This window comes from Taeniopygia guttata, chromosome 26, assembly GCF_048771995.1.
Source record: "Taeniopygia guttata chromosome 26, bTaeGut7.mat, whole genome shotgun sequence".
NCBI lineage: Eukaryota > Metazoa > Chordata > Aves > Passeriformes > Estrildidae > Taeniopygia > Taeniopygia guttata.
In genome coordinates this window covers 4327325-4354093 of record NC_133051.1, presented here as the reverse complement: position 1 = coordinate 4354093, position 26769 = coordinate 4327325, and the positions used below count along the sequence as shown (strand labels likewise).

The following is a 26769-nucleotide window of genomic DNA, read 5'->3' as shown; positions in this document are numbered from 1 at the left end:
CCCTAAGTCAGGATGATCAGCTTCATGGAAGTTCTGGCACAATCCCCTGTGGAGCTGCTGAGCTGCTCCTGGAGCAGCTCCTGTGCTAGGCTGATACAGCCACAGTGCCTGCAGCCAAAACGGGAAGGGAACTGATCTGGGTGGTGTTTGAGTCTCCAGCTACTCCTGGGATGTGCAATGGGTGTGTTGCTTGCATGCAGTGTGGAAAATGGGCAGTAGTCTGGTTCTACATTACATTAGAGTTCTTTTTCTGGGACAAGACACTTGCAGGATAATTGTATCCAGACAGTGCACAGTGCTGTGCTCTGGATTTGAGTCATTGTCTTACCGCCGCATTACAGCATTGTCTTCACTCCAGAGTGCCACATGTTGTGTTATCCCTTTGCTTCCCTGCAAAAGAGGAAACACCAAGAGAGGTGTATTGGAAGTGTTTGAGAGAGGGGACTGTGCAGTCAGGAGTGAGAGGTGACCTTGGTGACAGGAAGCCTTTGGATGATCTCAGTTTTTAATTTAACGCATCCTGTGATTTGAGTGTGTTGATGGCTTTCCCAGTTTCACTTTTGACTGATATTCTATTTGGTTCCAGGCTGTGACAGCACTTGTGAAAAACTACCCAAAGCACATGATTTCATCAATGCAGCAGATCCTGCCCATCGTCTGGAACACCCTTACAGAAAGTGCTGCTTTATATCCTTGGTAGTGAACGTGTTTAACTGGAATTGAACGCGACAAACTCAGTCTTGTACCCAGTAATGACCTGACTGCTGGAGAATCACAATGCATGGAGTAATCTGCCCTGCCAGATGAAACGGGATCTTTCTGTTACTTCTGTTACCATTAAGTTTCTTTTAGCTTAAAATGTATGCTGATTGATGTATGTGCCCTGTAGAACTGGCACAAGCTCTGAATTGTTTCTGGTACTTTTTGGTAAAAATTGTCTTCTTAAAAAGATTCTGGTCACAGTGTAAAGACTTAGCAGAAGGAGAACCAGCAGTACCCCTTGCTGCAGCAGAGCTAATGGCTGATTGCACTTGCTGCAGAAGCTGATTTGCCATTGAATTTTCAGTCAGTGCTCCACTGCAGAGCCAGCTGTGTCAGAACGGTCTTTGGGTGCATTGCCCAGTACTTGAAAACTGACCACTCAAATCTCTCCATATTGGTTTTTCAGACCCCTATTAAAATACAGTGGAAGGTGTCCCTGCCCATGGCAGGGAGATTAGAACTACATGGTCTTAAAGATCCCTTCCAACCAAAACAGTTTTGTGACTCTATGAAAATACAAGGAGATGTCTGTTGAATTTTTGATGGTGTATTTCTCCCTCTCCTGTCCTGACTCCTACTACAGTCCTGTTGGTATGGGCAAACAAATTGGGCTTTTGTTTGCAAAAGGGGAGAGTCTTGTTCATCATTTCCTTGTGTTTGCTCTGGTACTTGTTGGATCTTCAGTTCACCATCCACAAAGAAAACTCCTTCCTTCTTACTCCCAGGTTAGTTTTCTGTAATTTCCCAGGGCTGGTGCTTGTGGAGAAGCTTGGTAGGGAGCAGGGCCAACATAAGGTAGGATGTGGGAGCATGGAGTGGTTCCTCACCCTTGAGCAGCAGTGAGGTGTTGAATTGGCTCACATCCCCTGGAAAGAACGAGTCGGGGGGTTCAGTTCTTGCAAAGTTAACATAAATGAAGTTTTGGGTTTCCTTGGTGAGTTTGATCTAAGTTAATCAAATAATATGAAAGATGTGCTGAAGTGATGTGAGTGGTCTGTGGAAAGTGGTCTTTGAACTTGGGCAATGCACAAAGCCAGGAGCTCCTGGAGATGTTGTCTCTGTGTCCTGAAGCACAGGACTTTACACAAAATCGAAGGCTTTTTAAAGAACAGAACCTTCCCAAGTTATCAGGAATTTTAAGACAGGAACAGATTAATTCCAAAATAGATGTTGTTCTTTAGAAAAAAGCATTTCCTTAACTCCATCCACTTATGTGAGAACAGAAGTAAATTACACAGAAGAGGTGGAGGATCCTGTGGATTCTGATGGTAAGAACTTGCACTTCACTTCTGCTCTTTGAAGAGGAATGGAGTTACCTAAATATTGCTGTCAAAACTGACTAAAACACCATGGGAGATAGTGCTGAAGGTGCATTTACCATGTTAGAATGGTGTCCATCACTTCTTTGCAAATTACTTGTGATTGTGATCAATGAAGGCAAATAATTTAAGTTTTCTAATGGCTCAAGGAGTGAGTTTGGCTTCAATATTAAGGCAAAAGTAGCGGGACAAAAGAAAATCAAATGGGTTTTAGGTTGAGCTTGATAAATCTTAATGAGGCGTGTGTGGTGGGAAGAAAGCAGAAAGTGATGAGGTCTGAAATCCTCCTGAGGCTACTGCTAGTCCAGGAGAATGAATAAATATCTGCTCAGAGAAGCTAACAGTTTCTGATTATTTTCACATCCATTTGTAGCTTTTGTATGTTGGCATATTCAGTCATGTTCTTTTTTGTTTTTTCCACTTCATTCAGGTGAAGTTCTGGGCTTTGAAAATCTGGTGTTCAGCATATTTGAATTTGTTCATGCTTTGTTGGAAAACAACAAATTTAAGAGCACAGTGAAGAAGGCTCTGCCAGACCTGATCTATTACATCCTGCTTTACATGCAGATCACAGAGGAGCAGGTGAGCATGTTTGTGTTGTGTGTGAAACAAAGGAAATGAGAGATATAAACCAGCAAGTGTCCTGGGAAGAGTTTCAGTGCGTGGAACCTGCTGTAATCTAACAATCTGTTCCATCACTTTGCTGTGGCAGCACTTAGAGGTTCCAGAATGGTACAATGTGGACAGTAAATCACAGATCACAGAAGGGTTTGGGTCAGAAGGGACTTTAAAGTCCATCCTGTTCCACCCCCTGCCCTGGGTGCAACCTTCTACTATCCCAAGTTGCTCCAAGCCCCATCCAGCCTGGCCTTGGACACTTTCAGTGATGGGACATTGACAGTGTCTCTGGGCAACATTTCCAGTGTCTCAGCACCCCCTTAGTAAGGAATTTATTCTGTAATCTAAACTTACCATCTTGCCCCTTGTCCTGGGGCCCTGGTCAAAGGGCTTTATTTTTAAGGCAATTATAAGGTCCTCCTGGAGTTTTCTCCAGCCTGAAGAACCTCAGCTCTTTCAGGCTTTCTTCCTTCATTCTTCCATGTGCTGTGAAAATGAGGATTTTCATGCTAAAAGGAATAAACAGCTTTCTGTGAGAGAAAAAATGTTGTGCTAGTAGGGTGAAATAATTTGCACTGAAATTCTGCATAGCTCCTGGTCTCTCAAGCGTGACAGCCATCATCTTTTAGTTGAGGTAGACATGCATAAAAACAAGCACTCTGTTAAAAGATTAATCTGCTTCTTCCATTCCTCATCTAAAAATAAAGCTGTGTAGCATTGATTCCAGGTCAGTCATTAGTTCTGTCAAACTCTGGTCTCAAATGAGGGGCAGAAGAGCAAGATGAGCTTAGAACAAAGAGAGTTTCTTCTCTTCAAAGGTTTCTCCGATGGAATAGAAGAAAAATCCATTGAGGATGAAGACTTCTTATGGCGAAGAAAAATTCTGAAAGCAGTTTTCCAAAACAGGTTGCAGGGAACAGAAAAGCTGCTTTTTACCGATAGTGTCCTGAATTCTCAGCTGCCTTATCCTTTTTGTCTCCTCTAGATTAAAGTTTGGACTGCAAATCCACAGCAGTTTGTGGAGGATGAAGATGATGATACATTTTCCTACACAGTGAGAATTGCTGCCCAGGATCTCCTGCTGGTATGAAATATATTCCACATTTAGATACTGAAGTAGTAATAACAGGTATCAAACCTGCCCTCAGGAAGGGCATTTAGAGAAAATGCCAACTTTTGACAGTCCATAGAAATGAGTGTTACCATTTCCTTGTGCACAGGCTGTGGCTGCCGATTTCCAGAATGAGAGTGCAACTGCTCTGGCTGCAGCAGCTACGAGGCATTTGCAGGAAGCTGAGCAGGCTAAAAACAGCGGTGCTGAGCACTGGTGAGGGGCTGGGGTGGGGAGAGGGTGGGGACAGGGAGGGGATGGCACTGGTGGGATGGGGAGGGGACCAGCGCAGGGACGGTGCTGGGGCGGTGGGGACAGTGCTGGGATGGGTGTCAAGCTCATCTGCAGCACTGGGTGCACCATGATTTAATCACATTTCATTTGTGACAACGTTAATGAAGAGCTAGGATGGAGCTGGAGAGCTCTGATTAGAAGAAGCAAAAGAAAGTACAGCAGTTCTTGAGCCAGATAGTGAAATCTTCATGTGGAGTACTTTGGGCAGTTCCTAGCACAAATTGTCTGTGCCAAGGCTCGCTCCCTTCAGAGCTTGATGTTCCTTAAAATGTCTTATGGGAAACAACAATTACTTATAGAAAATCAGAAGGGAATTTTGTAATACTTCATGTTCAGTTAATTGGCATAACATTTTTAGGAATATATATATGTGTGTATAATTTTTTTTTTTTTACTTGATGTCAAGAAGAGTGGTGCTATATGCAGATGTATGTGTTCAATTTTAGAACTTCAGATTTGCAGGTTTTAATGCTATTTGGGGATAGAAGAAAACTCCACTGCAGGAGTACCTGGTTGCTGGGCCACAGATTCTCTCCTGGTTTTATAGTGCATTGGTTCAGCGTTTGTGTTTATTTTCAATATTAATGTCAGAGGAGCCCCTCTGATAATGAGCAACAATGGAATGGCTGCAAAATCAGACATTAGGTCCCCATCTGCCTCAGTTGTGAGAAGTTGTAAAGTAGGTTCTTGGCTTCACAAATAAAACCAAGGAGAAGTGTATTTACACATAGTTCTATATCATCATAATTAACAAAATGTTAATTAGAAATTAGATGTTCTTAAACCTTTAATGTACTGGGTATCCCAGTGCTTCTGCATATAAATTATGAAGGCATGGCTGACACACAAGCTTTTATGGAAGAGATACTTTTTTATTTTGAGAACAAAATTGGTAGAAGTAACAACTATTCCACCAATATTTTAGGAAGTGACTGAGAATGCTGCCCATCCTGAGGGACTTTTCAAGCCCCCATCGTTCAGTTTGTGAATGTTAATCTCTTTAAGGGCTTTTTTATATTCTCTTTTGGGATCAAGGAAATAGTTGTCGTAGCTTAGACCAGAAAATTACTTGTGACTTCATTTCAGAATATGTATTTATTTCTTGAGTGATGACAGAGGAAAAGTCTTAAGGCATCCTGAACTATTTTGCAGGTGGAAAATACACGAAGCCTGTATGCTGGCCCTGGGCTCAGTCAAGTCTATAATTACAGACAGTGTGAAGAATGGGAGAATACACTTTGATATGCATGGCTTCCTGACAAACGTGGTCCTAGCAGACCTCAACCTTTCAGGTATGTGGGACCCTGCATCCCTGGGAGTAACTGCTGGGTGCCAGACACTGGGAGTCTCTGATGAACCAGTCAGGTTGATGTGTGCATGAGGTATTGGGAAATGCACTTATGCACCTTGCTTATGTGAAAAAAATAAATCTTGTGAGGACATGCTCCTAGTTCTAGTGTACGTCCTTTATGTGTGGGACTGTGCTTTCAGCTGGATCCCATTGTTGGCTGGATGCATGAGCCTGTAGGGTTTGAGGAGCTGGGTGGAAAATAGCTGTTCTGATGTCTTGAGTCTGTTCTGCAAAAGTCACCAGCAGTGTTTAACCGCCTTCAGAATTCCTGCTGCACCATGTCATCCCATTTGTTTTATGCTGAGACTGACACTAGTTGTAGCACATGAATTCAAATATTGCTCCCAGCTAAATGGGGTTCTGTTGTTGGGAACTCAGCAGGATTTTGCTCTGTGTTATCTTACATCAGTGTGCAAGAAAATCAGAGGAATTATAGAAAGTCAGACCTCAAAAGTCCTTGCAAATTAAAATTTTAGAAGTTTAAGGCATTAATGTGAGCATCATTGATGAGTCCACATTGAATTGTCAGTGTAGAAAAAACTGGTTCCTGGGTTCCTTTTTCATCAAACAAACACTTATTTAGCCCATTGCAAAGAAGGGGTTTTTCTTTTCTTTGTGTTAATGTTGGATGAAGAACTAGTGTGCAAAGTGCATAATGTGCAATGCATGTAAGAAAGCAACCTCATCAGTTTACATATATTTACATTCATTTACATGTGTGCCATTGGGTTGTAAATGAGCTGCTGTGCTCTGGAAGGGCTCTGGAGTCAGTGTGTTGATGGCTCTCCAAGGATATCCATTTAATGGTCAGTAATGGTACATACAAAGAAATGTTGTGTTTTATGATACTGACTTGAAAAAAAGTTCTTCTCTTGCTGTACATCTTGCACAGAGTGTTTTATGTCCTCATCTTAAAATTAGTACTTGCAGTAGCATAAATAATGGTAGTAAAGATACTGAGGAACAGAGAGCATCATCACTTTGAGGCCAGCCTAGATAGGTGAGGAGATTCATAGTCTGAAAAGGCAGCAGGATTAAATGTGATAAAGATGTATCATACCTTGGTGAGTGGATAATGACTGTCCACTGTTTCTGTGGTGCTGGTGAATCACAGAATTCCATTCTGTAACTGCAGGGTGATGGCTGCAAACTAGTAATGTAATCTGTGAAAGGTCCCTGGGTATGAGCTCTGTTGTTCTAATGCTTCTCCCTAAGATGCTGCTGTTTTCTTCAGCTGGGGACAGAGTATTGAGCTGGATAAATGGGAATTGGTAGAAAAGCCTCTGTTCTCTTCCTTTGCATTTGTTCAGTGATGAAAAAGTTCAAGTGTAAATAGTTGAAGGGAGGAGGTTTCTTAATAAATGAGAAATTACTCTTTGAAATAACTAAGAAAATAAAGCAGATTCTGCCCATGAACAAAAATTCATTGTATGCTGGCACACTTGTCTTGTGTGTCACATTTCAGTGTTTTCCTATTGAGACGACAAGATTTTAAATAATGGATGGAAGCAGCTGTGATTTTCAACTCATAAAGCTTATTCTGAAACAACTGAGGTTTTCTGTTTTGCTGCAGTGTCTCCTTTCCTCCTGGGCCGGGCCCTGTGGGCTGCCAGCCGTTTCACTGTGGCCATGTCTCCAGAGCTCATCCAGCAGTTCCTGCAAGCCACTGTCAGTGGATTGCACGAAACCCAGCCCCCCTCTGTCCGGATCTCTGCAGTCAGAGCCATCTGGGGGTAAGCAATCCCTGGGCTATTCCACAGCCCCAGGGTCAGGGGTATACATTGCACTGATAAACTGGTTTGTTAAAATGGCATTTCTGTTTGGGCTGTGGGACGTTTTGCTTTGAGTGAAATAGACATCCCCTTAAAAAGCATAAGCAAACAGATTCAAAATAGAATAACTCTAATGAGGAATATGGAATTGAGATTCAAGATTGGCTACAGTGAAGTGTTGTGATGGATATGGTCACAGGGAGGAGCAGCACTAGGTAGTGTTGGAAAGCACGAGGATGAAACCCAGATTATTCCTGTTTGATCATAAAGGTGACTGACATCATACAGGCCTATGGAGCCAATCACAGCAATAAGGAGTGTTTGGGGTTTGATTTCCTTACCCCATTTTTGTCAGAAGGAAGCTCTGCTGTACTCGATGAACATTCGTGTAAAATCAAAAAAAAAACCAGTCACAAAAATCTGCTAAAACCTAACTGTTCACCACTTCTGAACAGAGCACTTTGTCTTATTTACACTGAAATGTTAATGCATAAATGAAGTCGGAGATTTATGACTTAGTTACTCCTGAAATTGCTTTATCGCACCCCAGGTCACTTCTAGAACATGGTAACAAAACACTTTGTAAGCAGTGTCTGTCCTGGACTTTTTTCCTTTTCTCCATCGATGGGCAGCTCTTAGGAGAGACCTGTCACTGAGGGGCAGTAGAAGCTTTTAACATCACTCGGCTCAACTCTGCTTTGTGTGGAATGCAGAGGGAGGATTTCTGGTGAGACTCCCCTCCTCCTTCCTGCTGAGCTGCTAGGAGGTCAAGCAGTAGTGGACTGAAGGAGAAGTCCTAGAGGAGTGAACTTAAGGAATAAGAATGGACAGGATTGAACAACCCCTTATGTATTATCCAGAATGGAATATATTTCAGTTACTTCAATATATTGGGAATGTATTTTTGTATCACAAATTTCTTGTCTAGCTACTGTGACCAGCTGAAGATCTCTGAGAGCACCCACGTGTTGCAGCCTTTCCTTCCCAGCATTCTTGATGGCCTGATCCACTTGGCAACTCAGTTCAGCTCTGAGGTGCTGAACCTGGTGATGGAGACCCTGTGCATTGTGTGCACGGTGGACGCAGCATTTACAGCCAGCATGGAGAACAAGATCTGCCCCTTCACCATTGCAATATTCCTCAAGTACAGTAACGGTATGCATCCCACTTACATTCCCAAAGCACAGTTGGTTTTGCTGTTGAATCCTGCTGCTGAAAACTTAATCAATGGTCATTGAATGAACATTGATTCCCGTGGTAGAGGGGAAACTTGCTGCCTTGCCCAGCCAAAATAGTGGTGGCAAAGACTGAGATGTGTGTGTGTGTGTTTTAGTAAACGGTGCTTTCTCTCTCCAGATCCTGTTGTTGCTTCTCTTGCCCAGGATATTTTTAAGGAGCTAGCTCAAATAGAAGCCTGCCAGGGTCCAATGCAGATGAGGCTGATCCCAACCCTTGTCAGCATCATGCAGGCCCCAGCTGACAAGATCCCGGCTGGTCTGTGTGCAGTAAGTGCTTCATGGGGGCACAACCTGGGCTGGAGATGTTCCCTGTTCAGTAACGCCTGGGGTGGCTGCTCTGCAAAGGGTAGAAAGGCTGCAGTGGACATGCTTTAGAGCAATGGCTTCAGTCACTGGGGGAGGTTTCTCTGTGGAAAAGAGGCAAACTGCAGGTGCAGGAAGATGCTTCCAAAAGTTTGCTTTAAACTACTTCTCTGGCCTTCTTCCAATCTCCACAGTATGAGTCATCCCAGTCATTTTGCTGTGACATTGCCATCTTTCAGCAGGAATAGTCTCTTCTCCCAGCAGACTACTCAACTTTTCCTTGCATTTCCTTCCTAAGGCTTTTTCTGATTTATGCATCACATATGTATGAATTGGAGATAAATTATACAGGTGCCCTAATAAAAGATGGAGCACTGACTGTGTAGAATGGTTGTATGGAATTAAATTCATAAACATCCATATCAATATGCATATAATCTGTTAATTGGCATGACTGTAACAATTGCTTATAGGTAATTAAAATAAATTTAAATCAATATAACCAAAATGGAACAAGTCAGCTTGAACAGTTCTCTGGCTGTTCTGATTAGTATGCATCTGTTTGCCATGTTTGAGTGGTGACACTGCTCTTAATGTGGGAACTTCTACAGCTCACACCAGTGATGCTTGGGTGTGTGACTCCAGGGTCCTCCCATTTAAAAATTATTCTAGACTGAGTTCAGGGTGTGGTTGCAGCAGTGGCCACATCCTTGCAGTTCGCACCTTTGATGTCTTTGATGTTTGCAGCAGGGGTGGGTAGTGGTGACTTCAAGTATTGTAGCTGCTGCTGTGACAGTTTGTGCTTTCCTTTCAGACTTCTATTGATATACTGACTACAGTTGTGAGGAATACAAAACCCCCTCTGTCTCAGCTCCTCATCTGCCAGGCATTCCCTGCAGTGGCACAGTGCAGCCTGAACACAGATGACAATGCTACTATGCAGGTACCCCTGTGGGGAGGGGAGGCAGGTGACACTGTGGGGAGGGGGAGGATCACAGGGCTGTACCAGTCCAAGAGAGGTGACACAGCCTTTGAGGAAGCCCAGACTGTTCTTGCCAGCTGCTCTATTAGCAGCCCCCCAGAGCCTCTGCCACCTCCAGTTTACCATGAAAGTACTGTTGTTCAGGGCCTGCAGTGACTTTTCCTGATCATTCCTGAATGTGGAAAACAGCAGTGAGAAAGGCAGCAGCCTTACATGGTTTTTCTATTTTACTGCACTGGAGCACATTAAAAAAACCTACCAACCAAAGCCCAACAACACAAAAAAAACAACAAAAAAAAAAAACACCAAAAACCAAAAACAGAAACAAAAAAAACCACACACACACCAAAAAAAAAAAACAAAACAAAAAACCCTAAACAGACAAACAAAATAAAACCCACCCAAACAACCAAGCAAACTTGTAATGCTTTTCTGCACCCATAACATTTATCACACCTGGTAATGACAGGGGCTGTCTTCAGGAACTGTCACTAGCACAGGACAGCAAAAATTCTCCTAGCCTTCCTGCTCTAGGAGCTTTCTGCTGTATTCATTTTTTAGGGAAGGGGAAGGCAAACTTCTTTTTGATTGTGCCAGGTGTGGGATGGAGGGAAAGCAGGGAATCATCTCCAGCATCAGTACTGCCTGAGCTGTGCTTGCAGGCAGGCTTGGCTATGGCCTGATGTCTTTGAGGTATCTAGCAAGAAGGAAGAAGCATCAGAGGCTAGAAGTGCAGGGAGCCTTTTCATTCCAGCTCCTAACTGGCATATGAATAACAAGGGTGGTTTCATTCCTTATGTGAGGAGTTCCATAGTGGCATCTACTCTTTGCCATGTGAATACAGACCGTGGGAATATGGTCTTTGCCTAAACAACAGACCAGTAAGAACAGGCGAGAGACCAGCAGGGAGAAATTGTAGAAATGCATATTGGTTGCTTTGCTGGATCTTTGTGCTAAGAAGAATTCAAAAGGACTACAGATTAACTGCTGAGTTGTGTTTTGTTCATGTCACACTTCTCTGTCTTTATCTCTCACTTCTTAAAAACACTTTGAATTTCTTTAGGTACCCAGATTGGCAGAAAACTGCAGCTGCTTGAGGTTATTGTTGTATTTATTGCTGTATTTATTAGTTATCTTGATTGCTGCTGACTGGGCAGTGAGGAGTAGTGTATGTGTTCATGAGCTGGAGTCTGTAGAACTTACTTTTAAATCTTTCACAGGTGCCACCAGTTTTCCCCTTGTTTTCCTCGTGGTTCAGGGAGGTTCTGGGATGGTGTAGGGGCTGTCTCCCTGTGCCTGCCCGTTCCCTTACCCGCAGCTTGTCTCTGCAGAACGGCGGCGAGTGCCTGCGCGCGTACGTGTCGGTGGCGCTGGAGCAGATCGCGCAGTGGCACGACGAGCAGGGCCACAACGGGCTCTGGTACGTGATGCAGGTGGTGAGCCAGCTCCTGGACCCACGGACCTCAGAGTTCACCGCTGCCTTTGTGGGCAGACTGGTCTCCACTTTAATTTCAAAAGCTGGGAGTGAGCTGGGAGAGAATCTGGACCAGATCCTGAGAGCCATCCTGAGTAAAATGCAGCAAGCAGAGACGCTTAGTGTGATGCAGGTGAGCAGGCTTGGCACCCAGGAGAGTGAGGAGAAGCACAAGGAGAAGAAACTGTCATAATTTTCTTTCATTTTGTTCCTGTTTATGGTTCGTGCAATTGGGGGGTCTGTGTATCCTGTTGAAGTAGTCAGGAAAATGCCTATTCTGATCAGAGAATCATGGAGTATCCTGAGTTAGAAGGGACCGAAAAGAATCATTAAGTCCAAGCCCTGGCCCTGCACAGTACACCCCAACAATCTCACTCTGTCCTAACACTTCTTGAGCTCTGGCAGCCTTGGGGGCATGATCATTCCCTGGGGAGCCTGTTCAGTGCCTGACCACCCTCTGGGAGATACCCAGCCTAACCCTCCAGTGACACAGCTCCATGCTCAGATCCAAAATTTTTTGTCAGGTTACAAGGTAAGTAAGATTCTCCTGGATAAGCTGTAATGTACCTTCAGTAGTCCCTCTTGCCCTTGTATTTGCAAGCCTTCTTTGGAGGGATAGCAGTTGCCTCAGTAGGAACGTTATGGCAAAGGCAGCATGTGTTTTTGAGTGGATTTGTTCTGTATTCCAAGGATAAATGCTTGGGACTTGAGACAAGATGAGCTTGGTGGATGGGAGGCATAGTTGGCCTGAGTGAGGTGAGAGACCAGACTAAGAGCATCACCATCTCTTCTAGCCTTGACCTACTTGTAGTGACACAGTTTTCTGGAGTGATTTTTTTTCCCAGTGGTCTTCATTCTCTCTCCTGTCTTTTTTTTCGTTTGTGCCCTCAATGTAAAACAGCTCATGCTGACTGCCCTGGTTCCTCAGTAGCAGCTGGGGGAGGACATTTTGCTGGCACTGCTGAGCAAGATCCCATCTCTGCCCCCAGTGCAGCACTCAGCTGTGCTTCACTCTGCTCTAACCATTTTATCTTATTTCTCTGATTTTTGAATATACATTTTTCAAGCTGACATGTGGTACCACAATGGCCATTTCAATGCCAGCAAATCTCACCTGCTTTAGGATTTTTTAACCCCTGGATATATTGATGATAATTGTTTGGAATGGCTCTCACTTTGCTGGGTTTGGGATTTAAAAAATACAGAAGTTTAAATCTGAAGCAGTCCCATGCAGCCCTTCTAGCCAAGCATTTTGCAGTGCTGGGTCTCTTCCCTGTGTTAAGCTGGAAGATGATCATCTGGAGATGGGCAGCGCTTTCCTGAGGAGGACTACAGAGATGCCCTCAGACTGGGAGACTGACATTTAGACATACACAGCAAATGAGTTCTGCCCCTGGTCTTTAGGAGTCAGTCTGTAAAACTGCATGTTATAACAAAACCTTTTCAGAAGTTGTAGTTCTTTCCCTAAAATCATGTTCAAAATGCATTCAGAATTGGGAAGATGCTGCTGAGTCATGATGTGGTGTTTATTTCCTGCATTTGTAGCACAGTGTTTTGCAGCTGGTTGTACTTTCCCTTCCTCCTGGGATTGGTAAGCACAGCCTTCACTCCTGCAGGGAGCTTCAGCTTCCTTCAGTAAGCACAGCTTCACTTCAGCTCCTTAAATATTTGATAAAACATTTCCAGCTATTAAATTATGTACAGCTAACATTGCCTTTCTCCTCCTGCAGTCCCTTATCATGGTGTTTGCTCACTTGGTTCACTCACAACTGGAGCCACTTCTGGAATTCCTGTGCAGCCTGCCTGGCCCCACTGGCAAGCCTGCCTTGGAGTTCGTGATGGCCGAGTGGATGAGCAGGCAGCACCTCTTCTATGGGCAGTATGAAGGCAAAGTCAGGTGGGACCCACAGACATCTGTGTTAGCTGCCCCCATCCCACTGCCTTTGAGTGCTGGGCGTGGGGAAGGGGACCTGGCTCAGATGGGAGTGGTGTGTGCCAGCACTGGGCAGAATTGCTGCTCCCTGCGCTGTCAGTTCTGCTCAGGAAAGCTGTGGTAACTGGAGCAAGCTCTGATCTTCCTCATCAGTGCTCCTGCTGCCTCGTGCTCCTGTGCTGGAACAGAGACACGTGTCTCCTGCAAATACGGGGCTGCTTTTGGGATTGAATTTCTGTGAATGAGATGAGAAGAGCTTCCACACATGTAGACTACTGTACAGTTCTGGGGTGTTGTAGAGGGTTTCCTAAAAGAATCTGGTGATTTTTTGTGGATTTATTGATCTATTAAAAGTTGATCAAGGCATCAGTTGCAAAGTGTTCTCTCCTGTTTGCTGTGGGAGCATGTTTGTGTTCTGTTGGAGCTGTATTCCAAAGCATGGGATGCTCTGTATTCATTTAAATTTTTTCACAGCTGCTGTATTAGATTTTTCTGGAATTGTGAAGTCTCATAGACCACTCTTAGGGCTCTCACCAGCTGTTAACCCACTTATTAGTGTCTGTTGTTATGTCATTGTTATGGGAGTCAAATAGCCTGTGAAATAAATAATGGGAAAAGGCAGGTTCAAAATGGAAGTTAGTGAATAATCCTGAAGGACAAGCAGCAAATTTGGGGATCCAGTGCTCTTTTTGGTCACATTTTGTTGGGTTCACCCCTAAGCCTGGTGGTTTATCCCCACTTTGACAATGCAGGCCTGTCTGCAGGATCTCTTGAGGCTTATGGCACAGGGAAGAGCCAAGGCTGACCAGGAGAACAAAGTTAAGGGTGATTACTTAGAGCTGTGGTGTCCAAAATGAGAAATGTTTGTGTACAAGTGATGTGACAGGGCTCCACGCTGTATTAAACACTTGGATTTTCTTGGTTGTGGTGACATTACCATGCATTAGTAAATGCTTGGTGTTTCTGTGTCCTGAGGAAAAGAAGGGCCTACTCTGAGGAGCCTCTTGTTCAGGGTTAGTAGAAGGACCCTGAAGGCAGCTGACACCTCCTGTGTACACAGTCCCCATCCACTGGGGCCATGTTGAATAGTGGCTGTGGGGTCTTGGTGAAATGATGGGAAAACTTTGGGCAGCTTGAGGCAGCAGGTAACACCTGGGTCCAAACCAGAAGAACTCAGAGCCATAGTGTGGGAGAGAGGGTGAGAAGTGAAAGCACAAAAAAGAGTTCAGTTCCACAGAACTCCAAAACTTCCATTTGAGATTTGTGGAGCCAAGAGAGAGAGAGCTTTGTGAGTGCCAAGCATAGATTGTCAACCTTGACCTGTAGTCAGCATGAAGGTTTGAAGCGTGGAGTAGAAATGTGATCATCAGAGATTGAAAGAACATGTAAAGGAGAGGAGCAAGCTGGAAGGTCTGAGTGTGGCAGAGCCACGAAGGACCAGAAGTGAAAATAAGCATTGAGACTGGAGAAAGGGGGCAGATCATTGCTACAGATCAGCCAAATTACTGCTTTCTTGCCACTGCTTTTCTCTTAGTTCCATCTTTGTGTGCACATGGTGCTGCAGGGGCACATTTAACCTGGTGGCCCTTGTGACCTGGAGAAAACTTCAATGTATGTATGAGTGGGTGTCTGTATTGTACTAAATCCAAAGCAGGTCAGGAACTGAGTCCAGTTTCTGATGCTGACATAAAGCAGGAGACATGGGAAAATTCTGTCATACTTGTTCTTGGCCAAGAGTAGAAGGAAGGACATCTGGGTGTCTGCTTCTGGGTGTGTTCCCTGTTAGAAAGGGGCTGTGAAAACCAGGCCGTTCAGGAAAGTTCTGATCCCTCATTTTTCTATTCTCTGCTCCCAGCTCTGTAGCACTGTGCAAACTCCTGCAGTATGGCATCAACACAGATGACAAGAGACTTCAGGACATTAGAGTGAAGGGAGAAGAAATATTTAATATGGATGAGGGAATTCGGACACGATCCAAGTCAGCCAAAAGTAAGTAATCATTTTGCTGTGTTTAACAGGTTTTTTTTCTGTAAGTAGATGCTGTGAAAGGCCTTGAATAGGTCTGGCAGATCACACAGAGCTGTGGGAGACAGTTCCTGCAGAAGGCACGTGTTGGTTTATAGAGCTAATTCATACATCATGTACTCACTAGATCTGTTTACCTGTATCTATTTACCTTAATTCTGCCAAATACTGGTTTGGAGGACTCCTGATGTCTAATTTAATATAACTGGATGAGGTTATTATGGGATGGAGAGTTCTTCACTGCTGTTTTGCATCATGAGACAGAATTGATATTTCTGGATGCCTCGTGGCTTCTCTGAGAGAAAAGTGTCCTTAATGCATGCAGAGATTTTAAAAAATTGGTGTCTTTTTCAATGAGATACTTTCACAAAAAGCAGTGATTTGACCAGTTAGAGTTTTCTTTTAAGGAAAGGTTGACCAGTGTCCTGCATAAGACTTGTCTTATTTTTAATAAGTTGAACCCAAGGTCTTTGGAGGTTGCTGTTGAGATGGATCTTTTAAATTAGAGGGAGCAGAGCCCTGGGTGGTTTTTGCTGAGGACTTATCTCCAGGGGGAGGACACTCGGGGCTGCTGTCCTCAGCCATCAGTCAGACCTTGGTTGTGCCACTTGCTGTGCTAGTGCTAGTGTGTGACCAGTGGTGGGATGGGATGTGGAGGCCGTACAGATCCAAACTGGGAGCATCTCCAGGAGTCAGTGCTCCTTGAGCCTTCAGCTGCCGTGGGCTTGGGACCTGCAGTGGTGCAGTGAAGGTGACAGTTAAGGAGATTAATAGGGGCAAGCAGTAGGGATTTTAAGAGGTGAGTGGTATTCACAAATCACTTGCTGCCTGATAATTCTTGGCTTAAAAAAAACTAAACCAATGAAAGTCAGACAGAAAAATGGCAACTGCCATCATTTGAGTTAAACAAAATTCATACTAGCATTAGTAAGAATTAAAACTAATGCACCCAGATTTTTTATTTGATAGGATCTTTACTTTTGTAATTAAGGGCAAATACAGTGTCTAGCTGTCCCTATGGGGTAGTTAAGCCCTGCAGGAACACTAGTAAGGAAGAGTTGGAGCTTACAGTGCCTCAGAAGGGCCGAGAGCCATGCCTGGGAGCTTGCACTGCTTATTTACATGAAAGCATTGGAAGATGTGAAAATGGACTTCAGGAAAGAAGGGTTGACTCCAGATGACTCTATTGAGCAGCCTGCAGGAGTAGAGTCACACATTCATTCAGCTGAAGATTTTCCCCCTGCCTTCTCTTTAGTCAGTATATGCAAGGTTGATACTGCATTGAGATCTTAGGGAATGTAGCTCTGAGGATATATGGAAAGAAGCTTTGGGGGTTTTATGTCAGTTGGTTTTCTCTCCCAACCTCCCTAACAAAAAAAACCCAAAAACCCACCTCAACAAAAAAGGGCCTGTTTTATAGCTTTTAATTAGAAGCAACGTGAATATGTGTATTTTTTTCTCTTACAGATCCTGAGCGCTGGACAAACATTCCTTTGTTAGTAAAAATCTTAAAATTAATAATAAATGAACTTTCTAATGCCATGGAAGCAAATGCATCTAGACAGACAACTGCTGATTGGAGCCAAGGTAAAATATTGGGTTTACTTTTTCCCTTTGCATGGCTTAAATCTACTCGATCTTCTCTTGCGAAGAATTTCTTATATAGGAACTTTGTGACAATAAATCATGTATCCTACAAAGTCTTGAATAGTTATCCAGAGGATAAGTTCATAGAATCATAGAATCCCAGGCTGGTTTGGGCTGGAAAGGACCTTAAAGCTCATTCTGTTCCACCCCCTGCCATGGGGAGGGACACTTTCCACCAGCCCAGGTTGCTCCAAGCCCTGTCCAACCTGGCCTTGGACACTTCCAGGGATCCAGGAGCAGCCACAGCTGCTCTGGGCACCCTGTGCCAGGGCCTGCCTACCCTCACAGGGAAGATTCTTTCCCAATGTCCCATCTAACCCTGCCCTCTGGCAGTGGGAAGCCATTCCTCCTTGTCAAAGTCCTCCTCCAGATCTCGTTTTGTTGTATAGTTCATTATTAGGACAACATCTCTTCCTTCCTTGTGCTGTATTTAAGTGCTACCAATCTCTTCCACGTAAAAATAAATAAAATGGGAGAATAGGATCAGTCAGTGTTGTGTATCCTTAGATGTAAAAATTCTTTCGGGCTAGTTTGGAGGATGGGATCTGGCTATGTGCAGATAAAATTACCCTTTCATGGTCTATCTGGTTTGCCTTTCTTCCTGCTTCAAGTGTCCATTCTTGCTGTTGCCTTTTGCTTGGCTCCAGTTCTGGAATAATTCCAAAAGGATAAGAAGGATTGTAGGTGTTTCTCTTCATCCATCCACACATGCCTACAAAGTCCAGTCCCCTGCAGAGTGATCTCAGACCTCTTGGACTTCTTGGATTTGGATCATTTCTAGATTTTTTTTTTTTCTAAACAGATGATTCAAATGATATGTGGGAGGATCAGGAAGAAGACGAGGAGGAAGACGAAGGCTTAGCAGGACAGTTCTTGTCAGATATTCTTTCCACAAACAAGTATGGTGAGTAACAGCTTGAAAGTCCTTCTTCAAAGGAATAATCAAGTAGGTGACATCCTAGTCAAAGTTTCCTTCCCTTGCCAGCAGCAAAACAAAGGCTGCAGGCATGGGGAAGGAATTCTGCTCTGGGATTGTGAATAAGGACTTTCTGGAGAAGCCATGGCTTTGAGCAACATGGTGATTAAATTGCTGCATTATAAATAAAATCACCTGGGAGTCCACATACTTGCACAGGCTTCACACCTAGGATGTTTCTGCAGGTATTTCTTCTAAAGAAAAAATTGCTGCTCAGTGTGTAAGTGTGACCTCAGTGTGACAGTGTCCTAGGGATGGGTGAGCTCGTTTGTGGAGGGACCTTGGGGAACAAGTACTGCAGAGAGAGATGAGCAGGTGCATCATCTCTCAGGTTCATGTAGCCTCAGAAGGGAGAACTGTACAGGGAAACAGCGAAGGATGCTGCTCACATTAGCTCAGAACTGGCAAAGTGTCACCCTCACGTGGGATTAAGACAGAAGATCCTGGTGCGTGGAATTCCCAGTCCTGCCTGTGAGTGTCCCATGTGTGCTTGGCTCACCTGCATGTTCCTCAGGCATCCACTGACCCTGGTTCTGGGCTTCAGTGGTTTCTATCACATGACCTAAAGAAGTGAATATTCTGGATACAATTTTCTTTTTTCCCAGCAGTGCTGAAATTATTTACTTTTGGATCTTTGGGTTTCAGTAGCTTAATAGAAAATTTTCTGAGATAGTCTGCTCTTTTTGATGTTAAAACCTGCTGATTTACCTCTGACAGATGAAGATTACTATGAAGATGATGAAGAAGATGATCCAGATGCATTAAAGGACCCTCTTTACCAAATAGATCTCCAGGTGATGTTCTGGAATGAGGGGTTTTATCAGATTCCAATCATTCTCTATAAACTTTAATTTTTTAAGTGTTGTACTTTAACAAATATGTAAGCACTGGAAACACCAGTCATTAACATCCAGAAAGGCACTCTGTAAATTGAAATTACTTTGGAAAGGGCCAAGTGGCCCAAGAATTTCTGGAGCTATTTTTCCTTATCATTAATATTTATAACATGGAAATGTGAATGAACAAAACTCTTTGAACAGAGGGAGATGAGACTTTTCTGCCTGTGAGCTTCACTGCTACTGGCAGAAGTCAGGAGTAGGTTGGAAAGTGAACATGACAGAATTTCATATTCCACTTGGAGATGCTCCCACTCAGTCAGCCCCTGTGTTACCCTTTGCTCCTGCTTTTCCCACCACCTGCAGCTGCTGAAGGGCCCTTCCCTCTGCTCCCAGCCTTTTTCCTCTGCTCCAGCCCTTCCCTCTGGTTTCACTCCTCCTGCACCGCTCCTTTCTGTTCCCTTCAGGCCCGGGGTGTTACTTGGTGCATGTTGGGCTATGTCTCCTGACACGTGGAAGCAGCAGGATTTCCCAGGAGGGTGGTGCTGACTGGTGTTTCTGTCCCTCCCAGGCCTATCTCACCGACTTCCTGTGCCAGTTTGCACAGCAGCCCTGCTATGCCATGTTCTCTGACCACCTCAACGACAACGAGAAGCGAGTGCTGCAGGCCATCGGGATATAGACCCACTCCAGAGACCACACCTGCCAGATCTGAACAATTGGTTCTTTTTGGCTAATTCCACGTTTTATGATAGGACATAAAACCTTTTCCAGTGTCTGCCTGCCTTGTTCCAGGTTGACAATGGCCTCGTTGTTTGGAACCTCATCTTAACGCACATCTAAGGATGCTAAGGAAAGGAATCCTGAGAAAGGATCATTGCACATTGGTCTCACCACAGGAGCACTTTCATTTTCCACAGTAACTTTCCAAGAAGTTCCTAAAGATAGAAATAATGTGTCCTTAATATTTTTAAAAGGAAACTGTCTCTACCTGTGAAGAGGCACTTTGAGTTTCCCACAGCACAGTTCGACAGGGAAAAGAACCGGATCACTTACGGATTGCTTGAGAAGTGGGAAGGTTGTTCGTCTTGTCTGTTGTTCCTCCTCACCTAACACAGGGTAAATATCTTGATCCTACAGCGTGACTTCTTTTATAGAACCACAGACTCTTTTCAGAGCTGCCTGGATCGGATGGAGCCTGTTCACAGGAGTCTGGAGGGGAAGCTAAGACAATGAACCTGAGTGTGTATCTTCTTTCCTGGTGTGGATGGGGCTCTGTCGCTCACGTCTCCCATGGGAGCAGTTCTTCACTAACACTTGTGTGTGCACATGCTCAGAGGAAGCCATCACTTAAACTTCTGTTCCTGTGGCATGTGGCTATGAAAGACTGGTTTTCTGGAACACGAGGAGCCACAGTTTTTAGGGGAAAAAAAACCAAACTGATTGTATTTAACAGATTTACTTCATGACAGCCACTCTAAACTACTTTGCTTTTTTCACACTCCTGTGTGTATTTTTATAGAGTGGCAAAATAACATTTGCAAATTGATTTCCCCATGAGAACAGTGTGATGTATCTCACAACACCTCTCTGCCTTTGGTTCCCTTTTGGGGAAAATGAAATAAAACTATTAAAATGTACATTGGTATCCTTCTTATAAAACAGATTTAAAAGGAACTTGTGCTTGATTCCTGAAGTCACTTTTTAAAGACTTATTTCTCCTTATGACACGTTCTGTATGTGCTGCCAGAGGATATTGGGTTGTTTCATGGGTGTCACCTGGACAGAAAAGGAGTCCTGTGCTGTATGTATCTGCTGCTTAAAATGGGCTGAGCCATTACAGTTTCCTTTTAAGAAAGGCACTTGCTGTTCCTTTGTGGAATCATTTGCTTCGACATTGTATCAAAACCTCCATAACCTGGACTCCTTCTGTCTCTCACTGGTCTCACCTTGTGCCTGTGAGTGAGCAGAGCCAGGGGGAACCCCCCATCCCCTGCAGACTCCTCTGAGCCAATCTCAATTTTTTGAGTGCTTAACTATATGAGAAGCAGAGTTTGAAGCCTGATTTTTGTGTCTAATAAGGTACAAGCTCTTCCCATGCCATTGAGTCTGTGTCTTTCTTCCCTGGGGATTCTCTGGTCTGTAGGAATATGTAACAAACAGGGTGCCCTGACCCTCCTGTCATACTTGGTAGGAGTTTGGTTCTGAGGCCTTTGCCTCTCAGCTTCCACTGAAAGGAACAACAAGTTAAACCAAACAGTGCAGTCTTGAAAACCTACCAAGAAGCTGATGGCTGCAGTGGTGTGTCCACATGGCTGTTCAGAAGGATCAGGAGTGTCCTCAGAAGAATTGGTCCCAGCTCTGGGAAGAGGCAGGACCAGCTTTTTTTGCCATGTGTGTCAGCAGCAGAGGCACAAACCCAGCCATCCATACTTGGACAAAAGTGGATGTCAAACGTCTGGAAGCATCGAGGTGTGTTCAGGGTGTCAGGAGTAAACAGCACATTGAAGGCTGGTTAGCCTGGGCTCACAGAGGTGCTGCTGGGGGTTCCTGTGCACTCCAGTGGAAGCTGCAATACTGTGCATCAGGGGGGCTTTAGCCAGGGCAGAGGGTGAATTTAAACAAGTCCATGAAAAATGAGGCTGACATTAGTACTGACACTGAACTGAAACATCTAAAAGTGTCTGTGTCATTGTAAGTTCCAAAAGATGGATGGGTCAGTGCCATGTTCCTGCTGGAACTCATCCATATTTTGGGTAAAAACAGCTTTGATTTGCAGTTATCAGTGTTTTTTCAACGAGTGTGAGAAGGGGAGGATGGGGGGTAAGTGGCATTGTCTCTACGTGTGAAGATTACTTACCTGAGTTTCCCAGAGTACAGATGGACAGAACAAAGGCACTGTGACTGACAGATTGCTTGAGAAGTGGGAAGGCTGTTCCTCTTGGCTGAACTGGTGCTCTGCACTGTCCCCCCTCCATCCTGTGCCAGATGCAGCCTGAGCTGGCTGGGCATGGTGCTGCTGCATGGCAGCTGAAGCCTGGGACAGCCCGAGGGGCAGGACTGGCACGGGGATGGTGTGGGTGTGCAGCAGCCCTCACCGTGTGCAGGGTGCTCTTGGCAAGAAATGCCGTGACTCAAGCAATCCCTAGGAAGAGGCTGGATAGGAGCTGAGAGAGGAGATGGTTTGAGGGACCTCAGCAGAGTCCTGCTGGTGTTGCTTTTCTGCTTAACCACTGTCATCTTTCCTAATAAAATTTTGAAGCTCACTCTGCGATATGTCTTTATACAAGGATTGTGTTTGCTGGAGGAATTGTGCGAAAAAACCTCTGACAAGTAGCACAGTGATGGCTCAGGATGGAAACTGCTGGACTCTCTGAAGCAGCATCTGAGCTCTGGTTTTGAGGTGCAGCACCACTTGTGTTGTCTGGTGTTGCAAAGAAGCTAATAGTCATAGAGGTGACTGGCACCATTTTAAGAAACATAAACTGAGGAAAACAGAGGATGGGCTGTGGGCTGCACAGCCGAGGGCACATACCCCTGCTGCCTTGGTACCTGGCAGGCACATCCCGCTCAGGACTCCTGTGGGTCTGAGCTGACCATGTTTGCTCCGTTTACTCCGGAGAGTAGCACGAAGCTCCGACCCTCAAGGACCGTGTTAAACCAGCGAACCGCCAGCTCGGACCCTGGAATGAGACTTTATGCATATTCATCAGTACTGTTCTTTTTTGGGAGTGGAGCTTTTCCCGCCTGCCTTCCCCGTCCCTCAGCGCCGGTACCGGCTGGGTCGGGCCGCCCGCCCCTCCAGCGGTGCATGCTGGGAGCTGTAGTCCAGGGCTTGGCAGCTGCCAGGCCGGTGCGCCGGGCGCGATGCACGCCGGGAGTTGTGGTCTGGCTGCGGCACCGCAGGCGCGCCGGAAGGCGGGCGCGCGGGGCGGGGCACGCCGGGAGCTGTAGTCCGGGGGGCAGGCGTGGGACATGGCGGCGGCTGCGGCCCCGGCGGGCGGCGCGGGGCGCTCGAAGGTGGCCCCGAGCGTGGACTTCGACCACAGCTGCTCGGACAGCGTCGAGTACTTAACCCTCAACTTCGGGCCCTTCGAGACCGTGCACCGCTGGCGCCGCCTCCCACCCTGCGACGAGTTCGTGGGGGCCCGGTGAGCTAGGGAGCGGACGGGATGGTTGGAGGGGGGCTCCCGGCGCCTCTGACCTGTCCGTGCCGCCCGCAGGCGCAGCAAACACACTGTGGTGGCTTATCGGGATGCGATCTACGTGTTCGGCGGGGACAACGGGTAAGGGGAGCCGGCAGCGCCGGGGTTAAGGAGAGGTGGGTGTGAGGGGAGATGGATGTGAGGGGAGGTGGGTGTGAGGGGAGGTGGGTGTGAGGGGAACGGAGTTGCGAGGGGAACAGAGTTGTGAGGGGAGGTGGTCTGAGGGTCCGTGGCCGCCCCTGTCCGACCCCCGGCCTGGCTCAGCTGCTTCTCCCGTCCCTCCCCGCAGGAAGACGATGCTGAACGATCTGCTGCGCTTCGACGTGAAGGACTGCTCGTGGTGCAGGTGGGCAGCGCGGCCCCTCGCCATCCCTGGTCGCTGGCGGGACTGGGATACACTGCGGCTTCCCTCGGCACCTCGGGCTGGGTGTAAAAGTTTGTGTTGCTACCCGAGTACCCGAGAGGAAGTGTCACCTCCGCCCAGCGCTGTCACAGCTGCTCCCTGCCAGCCTGCTGTGTGCTGGGCCATCGGGGTTGTCGATCCTGCCCGAGGGGAGGCCGGGCAGCACAGCGAGGGAGGAGCAGGGTCATTCTGTTCCTGCAGCTTGTGGGAGGGCAGAAGGACTGGGTCCTGGACCAGTCCTCTCGGGCCAGGGGTCCTCACACCCTTCTTGGCTCCTTTGCTCTGCGGTAGGCAGCCTGTCTTATCTCACTTGAGTCTCACTTTCCAGCTCTGCCAAATAGATTTCAGCAGCAGCATGTTTGTAACCATTTATTTCTGTTCCATAAAATCTTAGTGCAATCAACTATCCAGAACCAGTGAAACACTCGGGAACAAAAGAATAACTTCTAATAGTTGTTTCTTTTCTGAGTCTGCACTGTGCCCAAAGCACAACCAGTGTGTTTGACTGCTGCTGTTGTGACCTGTGCAGGGCTTTCACGACGGGGACGCCGCCGGCACCACGGTACCACCACTCTGCTGTGGTCTACGGGAGCAGCATGTTCGTTTTTGGTAAGGCAGCAGCAGGTTGTACTAGGAGTGGTAGATGTGCTGCTGTACTGGTTTGGAAAAAGAATGAGAGATCTTTAGGAGGTGTCAGAGATCTCATTCAGTAGCAAATCCAGTATTTTTCATGGCTGTGATTTCAACTTTAGTTTGGAAAGATGGCGCTGTTCTGTTTAAAGTAAAGACGATTGAAGCTCATTGCCATAGTGATTCTTTAGGAGAAGGAGTGGAAGAGAAGTCTCCTTCTCTAGTAGTCCGTTAGCCAAACATTTCATGCAATCTAAAGTTTCTCCTAATGCAACGCCTGGGAGTGTGTGCTCCGTTGCCTGGGAGGCTAATGGAATTGTTGTTGTCCAGGTGGTTATACTGGAGATATCTATTCCAATTCGAACCTGAAGAATAAAAACGACCTCTTTGAGTATAAGTTTGCAACTGGGCAGTGGACAGAGTGGAAGATTGAGGGAAGGTAAGAGCTGTATCATTGCCTCCTGCTTTGGGGGACTGAGGGTAGCTTGGCATCATTTCACATGGCAGTCAGACCTACTTACAGTGCTCATGTTAGGGCTGCAGCATGATTGCTGCTCTGCTTTCTCAGTTAACATTTTTTGGTTCTACAGGAGTTTATTTGGAAGGCCTCCATTCCAGAATGCACTGTAATGGAAATTTGTCCAAATTCCACTCTTCATGTTTCAGGTCCATGACAGAAGGAATGGGAGCAAAGGGAGTTGTTTTTTTTTCTGAATTGTTTCAGTTTCAAGGATAGCTTGGAAATTGTTGATCCCTCATGAAGAAAAGGGATCCTGAGATTCAGTGTTCCAAGGAAAATCAGAATCACTAACACATTGCTTCCTAAAGGTGACTCTGTGCACATTTCAGAATGCCATTTCTAACAATGATTATGATCCAACTCTTAGTGTTTTTTACAAGGGCATGAACAGGATAAGGGGGAATAGCCTTATACTGGCAGAGCAGGGTTAGATGGGATATTGGGAGGGAAGGCTTGGCTGTGAGGTTGGTGAGGCTCTGGCACAGGTTGCCTGGAGCAGCTGTGACTGCCCCATCCCTGGAAGTGTCCAAGGCCAAGTTAGATGGGACTTGGAGCAACCTGTGCTAGTGAAAGGTGTCCCTGCCCATGACAGGGGGTGGGACTGGATGGGCTTTAAGGTCTCTTTCTACCCAAACATTTCTGTGTTTACCACTCCCCAGTAAGGGTCGTGTGGTGTCTTTACCTGCAGTCTTATACACAGCTGAAGCTTCTGGAATGCTGGTTTCAGTAGGGAGAGGGAAGGGAACATTTGTTATTGTGATTTGTGGAGGGGGATGAGGAATATCCCATCCATTCTTGTGCTACTGTTGCTCACCTCTGATGAGCACGCTATACTTCAGAGCAGAGACTGTATTAATAATTTCTCTTTCTGGTTAATTCTGATAACTTGGGACATTTCGGAGAGTAATTCTTACTCAGTTTACTCACATTTTGCTTGTTGTTCTCCATAGTTAATGTTCATGCTTCACAAAGACCTCAGATAAGCCAACAGATGCCTTGTGGCATCACAGGTTTGTTCAACCTGGCAGATTTAGTTAAAACAACAAAGATTGTGGAAGAGAAATCATAGGTTGGATCTTTCATTGTCATTTCATCTTGGGAACAGCCCTGATTGATCCCAAATGAGTATTGTGAGCTCTGTCCTGATCTTGTTTCTGTGTTTCTCCTGCTTAGTCTTTGGGAATATGTGTGGGATGTTCACAGCCAGAGTTGATGGCCACCTTGCTCTACCAGTGGTGCTATGAAGTTTCCCATTATTTAACTACTTTATGCAAAATACTCTAAGAGTATTTGAGTCCTGGCAAGGAATTAGTTGAGATTTTTTTCCTTTTTTTTCCCTATCTGCATTAAGGTAGTTTCTCTCCACTGAAGGCAGTAGAGTGCAAAACTAATGCATACCTTCAGAGGCTCACTCTGTTTGGAGGGCGCATGGCAGAAACAATTTTGTGTAGGGGACTTTCTTCTTCTTCTCACATGTGCATTTTAGCTCTTAGATTCTTCTGCAGCCCTGTGCAGCTGCAGAGGAAAGATTGTTGTCTGCATTTTCTTCCTTGCAGGTTGCCAGTGGCCAGGTCAGCTCATGGGGCAACAGTGTACAGTGACAAACTGTGGATCTTTGCTGGATACGATGGCAACGCACGGTATGGGGCACTATCACCCTCTCCTTGACTGCTTTTGTGAAATCCCAGCCCCTCAGTTTCCACCACTGTAGAGACATTCCCATGTTCCAAGAGATTTAAACACTCAACTAGAGCTTTGCAAACCCAGTCTGTTGTTGAACATTGCACTTTTGCAGTTCACTGGTTCATGTTCAAATAAGCGTGTGCTTAAAGCCTAAAGATCTGGTTACTCAGAGTGGCTGTGGATGTGTAATTTGACAGTGTGCTTGGTTGTAAGGCTGCAAAATGATCTTTGGAATTTGGCAAATGCACATTTCTTGAAAGATCCCCAGCACAGGCTGGCTGATGTTGCTGAATACTTAGAGAGCAAAGCTTGGATTTGCTTTGAAATTGTCTGAGAGAACTAAGAGCAACATGTCTGTTTTTTCCTCAGAAATCTCTGGAAATATGTAATATTTAGGTTGAAGGGAGGTGGGATTTTATATGGGGAAAGACTGTAAAGGAGTGGTGCTGAGATGTTAGAGAGAGTGCTTTGTCTCACGGTATCTCCTAGCATTTGCTCTTGGTCTGTCAGGGAATAGTCAATTCTGGGCATGTCATTTTTTTTTCTGTTGTGATGAACTTAAAAAGTAATTTATGATGATGTACAATATTTGTATCATGAGAGCACACAGAGATTGTCACACATGAGGAGCTGGGTTGCCTCCTCTTTTGAGAAGAATCTTCAGAAACATGTCCAGCTCCACAAAGT

The 26769-nt window shown here is 45.5% G+C and overlaps 2 protein-coding genes across 5 annotated transcripts in view; both read left to right on the top strand.

Annotated features, from left to right (window-relative positions):
* Positions 1 to 20281, top strand: part of IPO9 (importin 9) — a 39167-nt gene extending 18886 nt beyond the window's left edge. For both annotated transcript variants that reach the window (XM_030291857.4, XM_072918753.1), the window contains exons 8-24: positions 587 to 687; positions 1972 to 2030; positions 2512 to 2663; positions 3685 to 3783; positions 3920 to 4026; positions 5257 to 5396; positions 7029 to 7188; positions 8156 to 8382; positions 8584 to 8732; positions 9583 to 9711; positions 11082 to 11357; positions 12955 to 13121; positions 15013 to 15146; positions 16650 to 16769; positions 17632 to 17733; positions 18523 to 18599; positions 19213 to 20281. In XM_030291857.4, the coding sequence (XP_030147717.2) occupies positions 587 to 687; positions 1972 to 2030; positions 2512 to 2663; positions 3685 to 3783; positions 3920 to 4026; positions 5257 to 5396; positions 7029 to 7188; positions 8156 to 8382; positions 8584 to 8732; positions 9583 to 9711; positions 11082 to 11357; positions 12955 to 13121; positions 15013 to 15146; positions 16650 to 16769; positions 17632 to 17733; positions 18523 to 18599; positions 19213 to 19323 (2310 nt within the window). In that variant the 3' untranslated portion in view covers positions 19324 to 20281. The remainder of the gene's footprint in view (positions 1 to 586; positions 688 to 1971; positions 2031 to 2511; positions 2664 to 3684; positions 3784 to 3919; positions 4027 to 5256; positions 5397 to 7028; positions 7189 to 8155; positions 8383 to 8583; positions 8733 to 9582; positions 9712 to 11081; positions 11358 to 12954; positions 13122 to 15012; positions 15147 to 16649; positions 16770 to 17631; positions 17734 to 18522; positions 18600 to 19212) is intronic.
* A 2289-nt stretch (positions 20282 to 22570) lies between these two features.
* The window catches only part of LZTR1 (leucine zipper like post translational regulator 1), a 42504-nt gene continuing 38305 nt past the window's right edge, over positions 22571 to 26769 (top strand). For 2 of the 3 annotated variants that reach the window (XM_041721337.2, XM_072918718.1), the window contains exons 1-6: positions 22571 to 22792; positions 22865 to 22927; positions 23136 to 23192; positions 23779 to 23858; positions 24210 to 24318; positions 25956 to 26039. In XM_041721337.2, coding sequence (XP_041577271.2) covers positions 22617 to 22792; positions 22865 to 22927; positions 23136 to 23192; positions 23779 to 23858; positions 24210 to 24318; positions 25956 to 26039 — 569 coding nt within the window. In that variant the 5' untranslated portion in view covers positions 22571 to 22616. The remainder of the gene's footprint in view (positions 22793 to 22864; positions 22928 to 23135; positions 23193 to 23778; positions 23859 to 24209; positions 24319 to 25955; positions 26040 to 26769) is intronic. The other variant, XM_030255851.4, reaches the window with a different exon arrangement.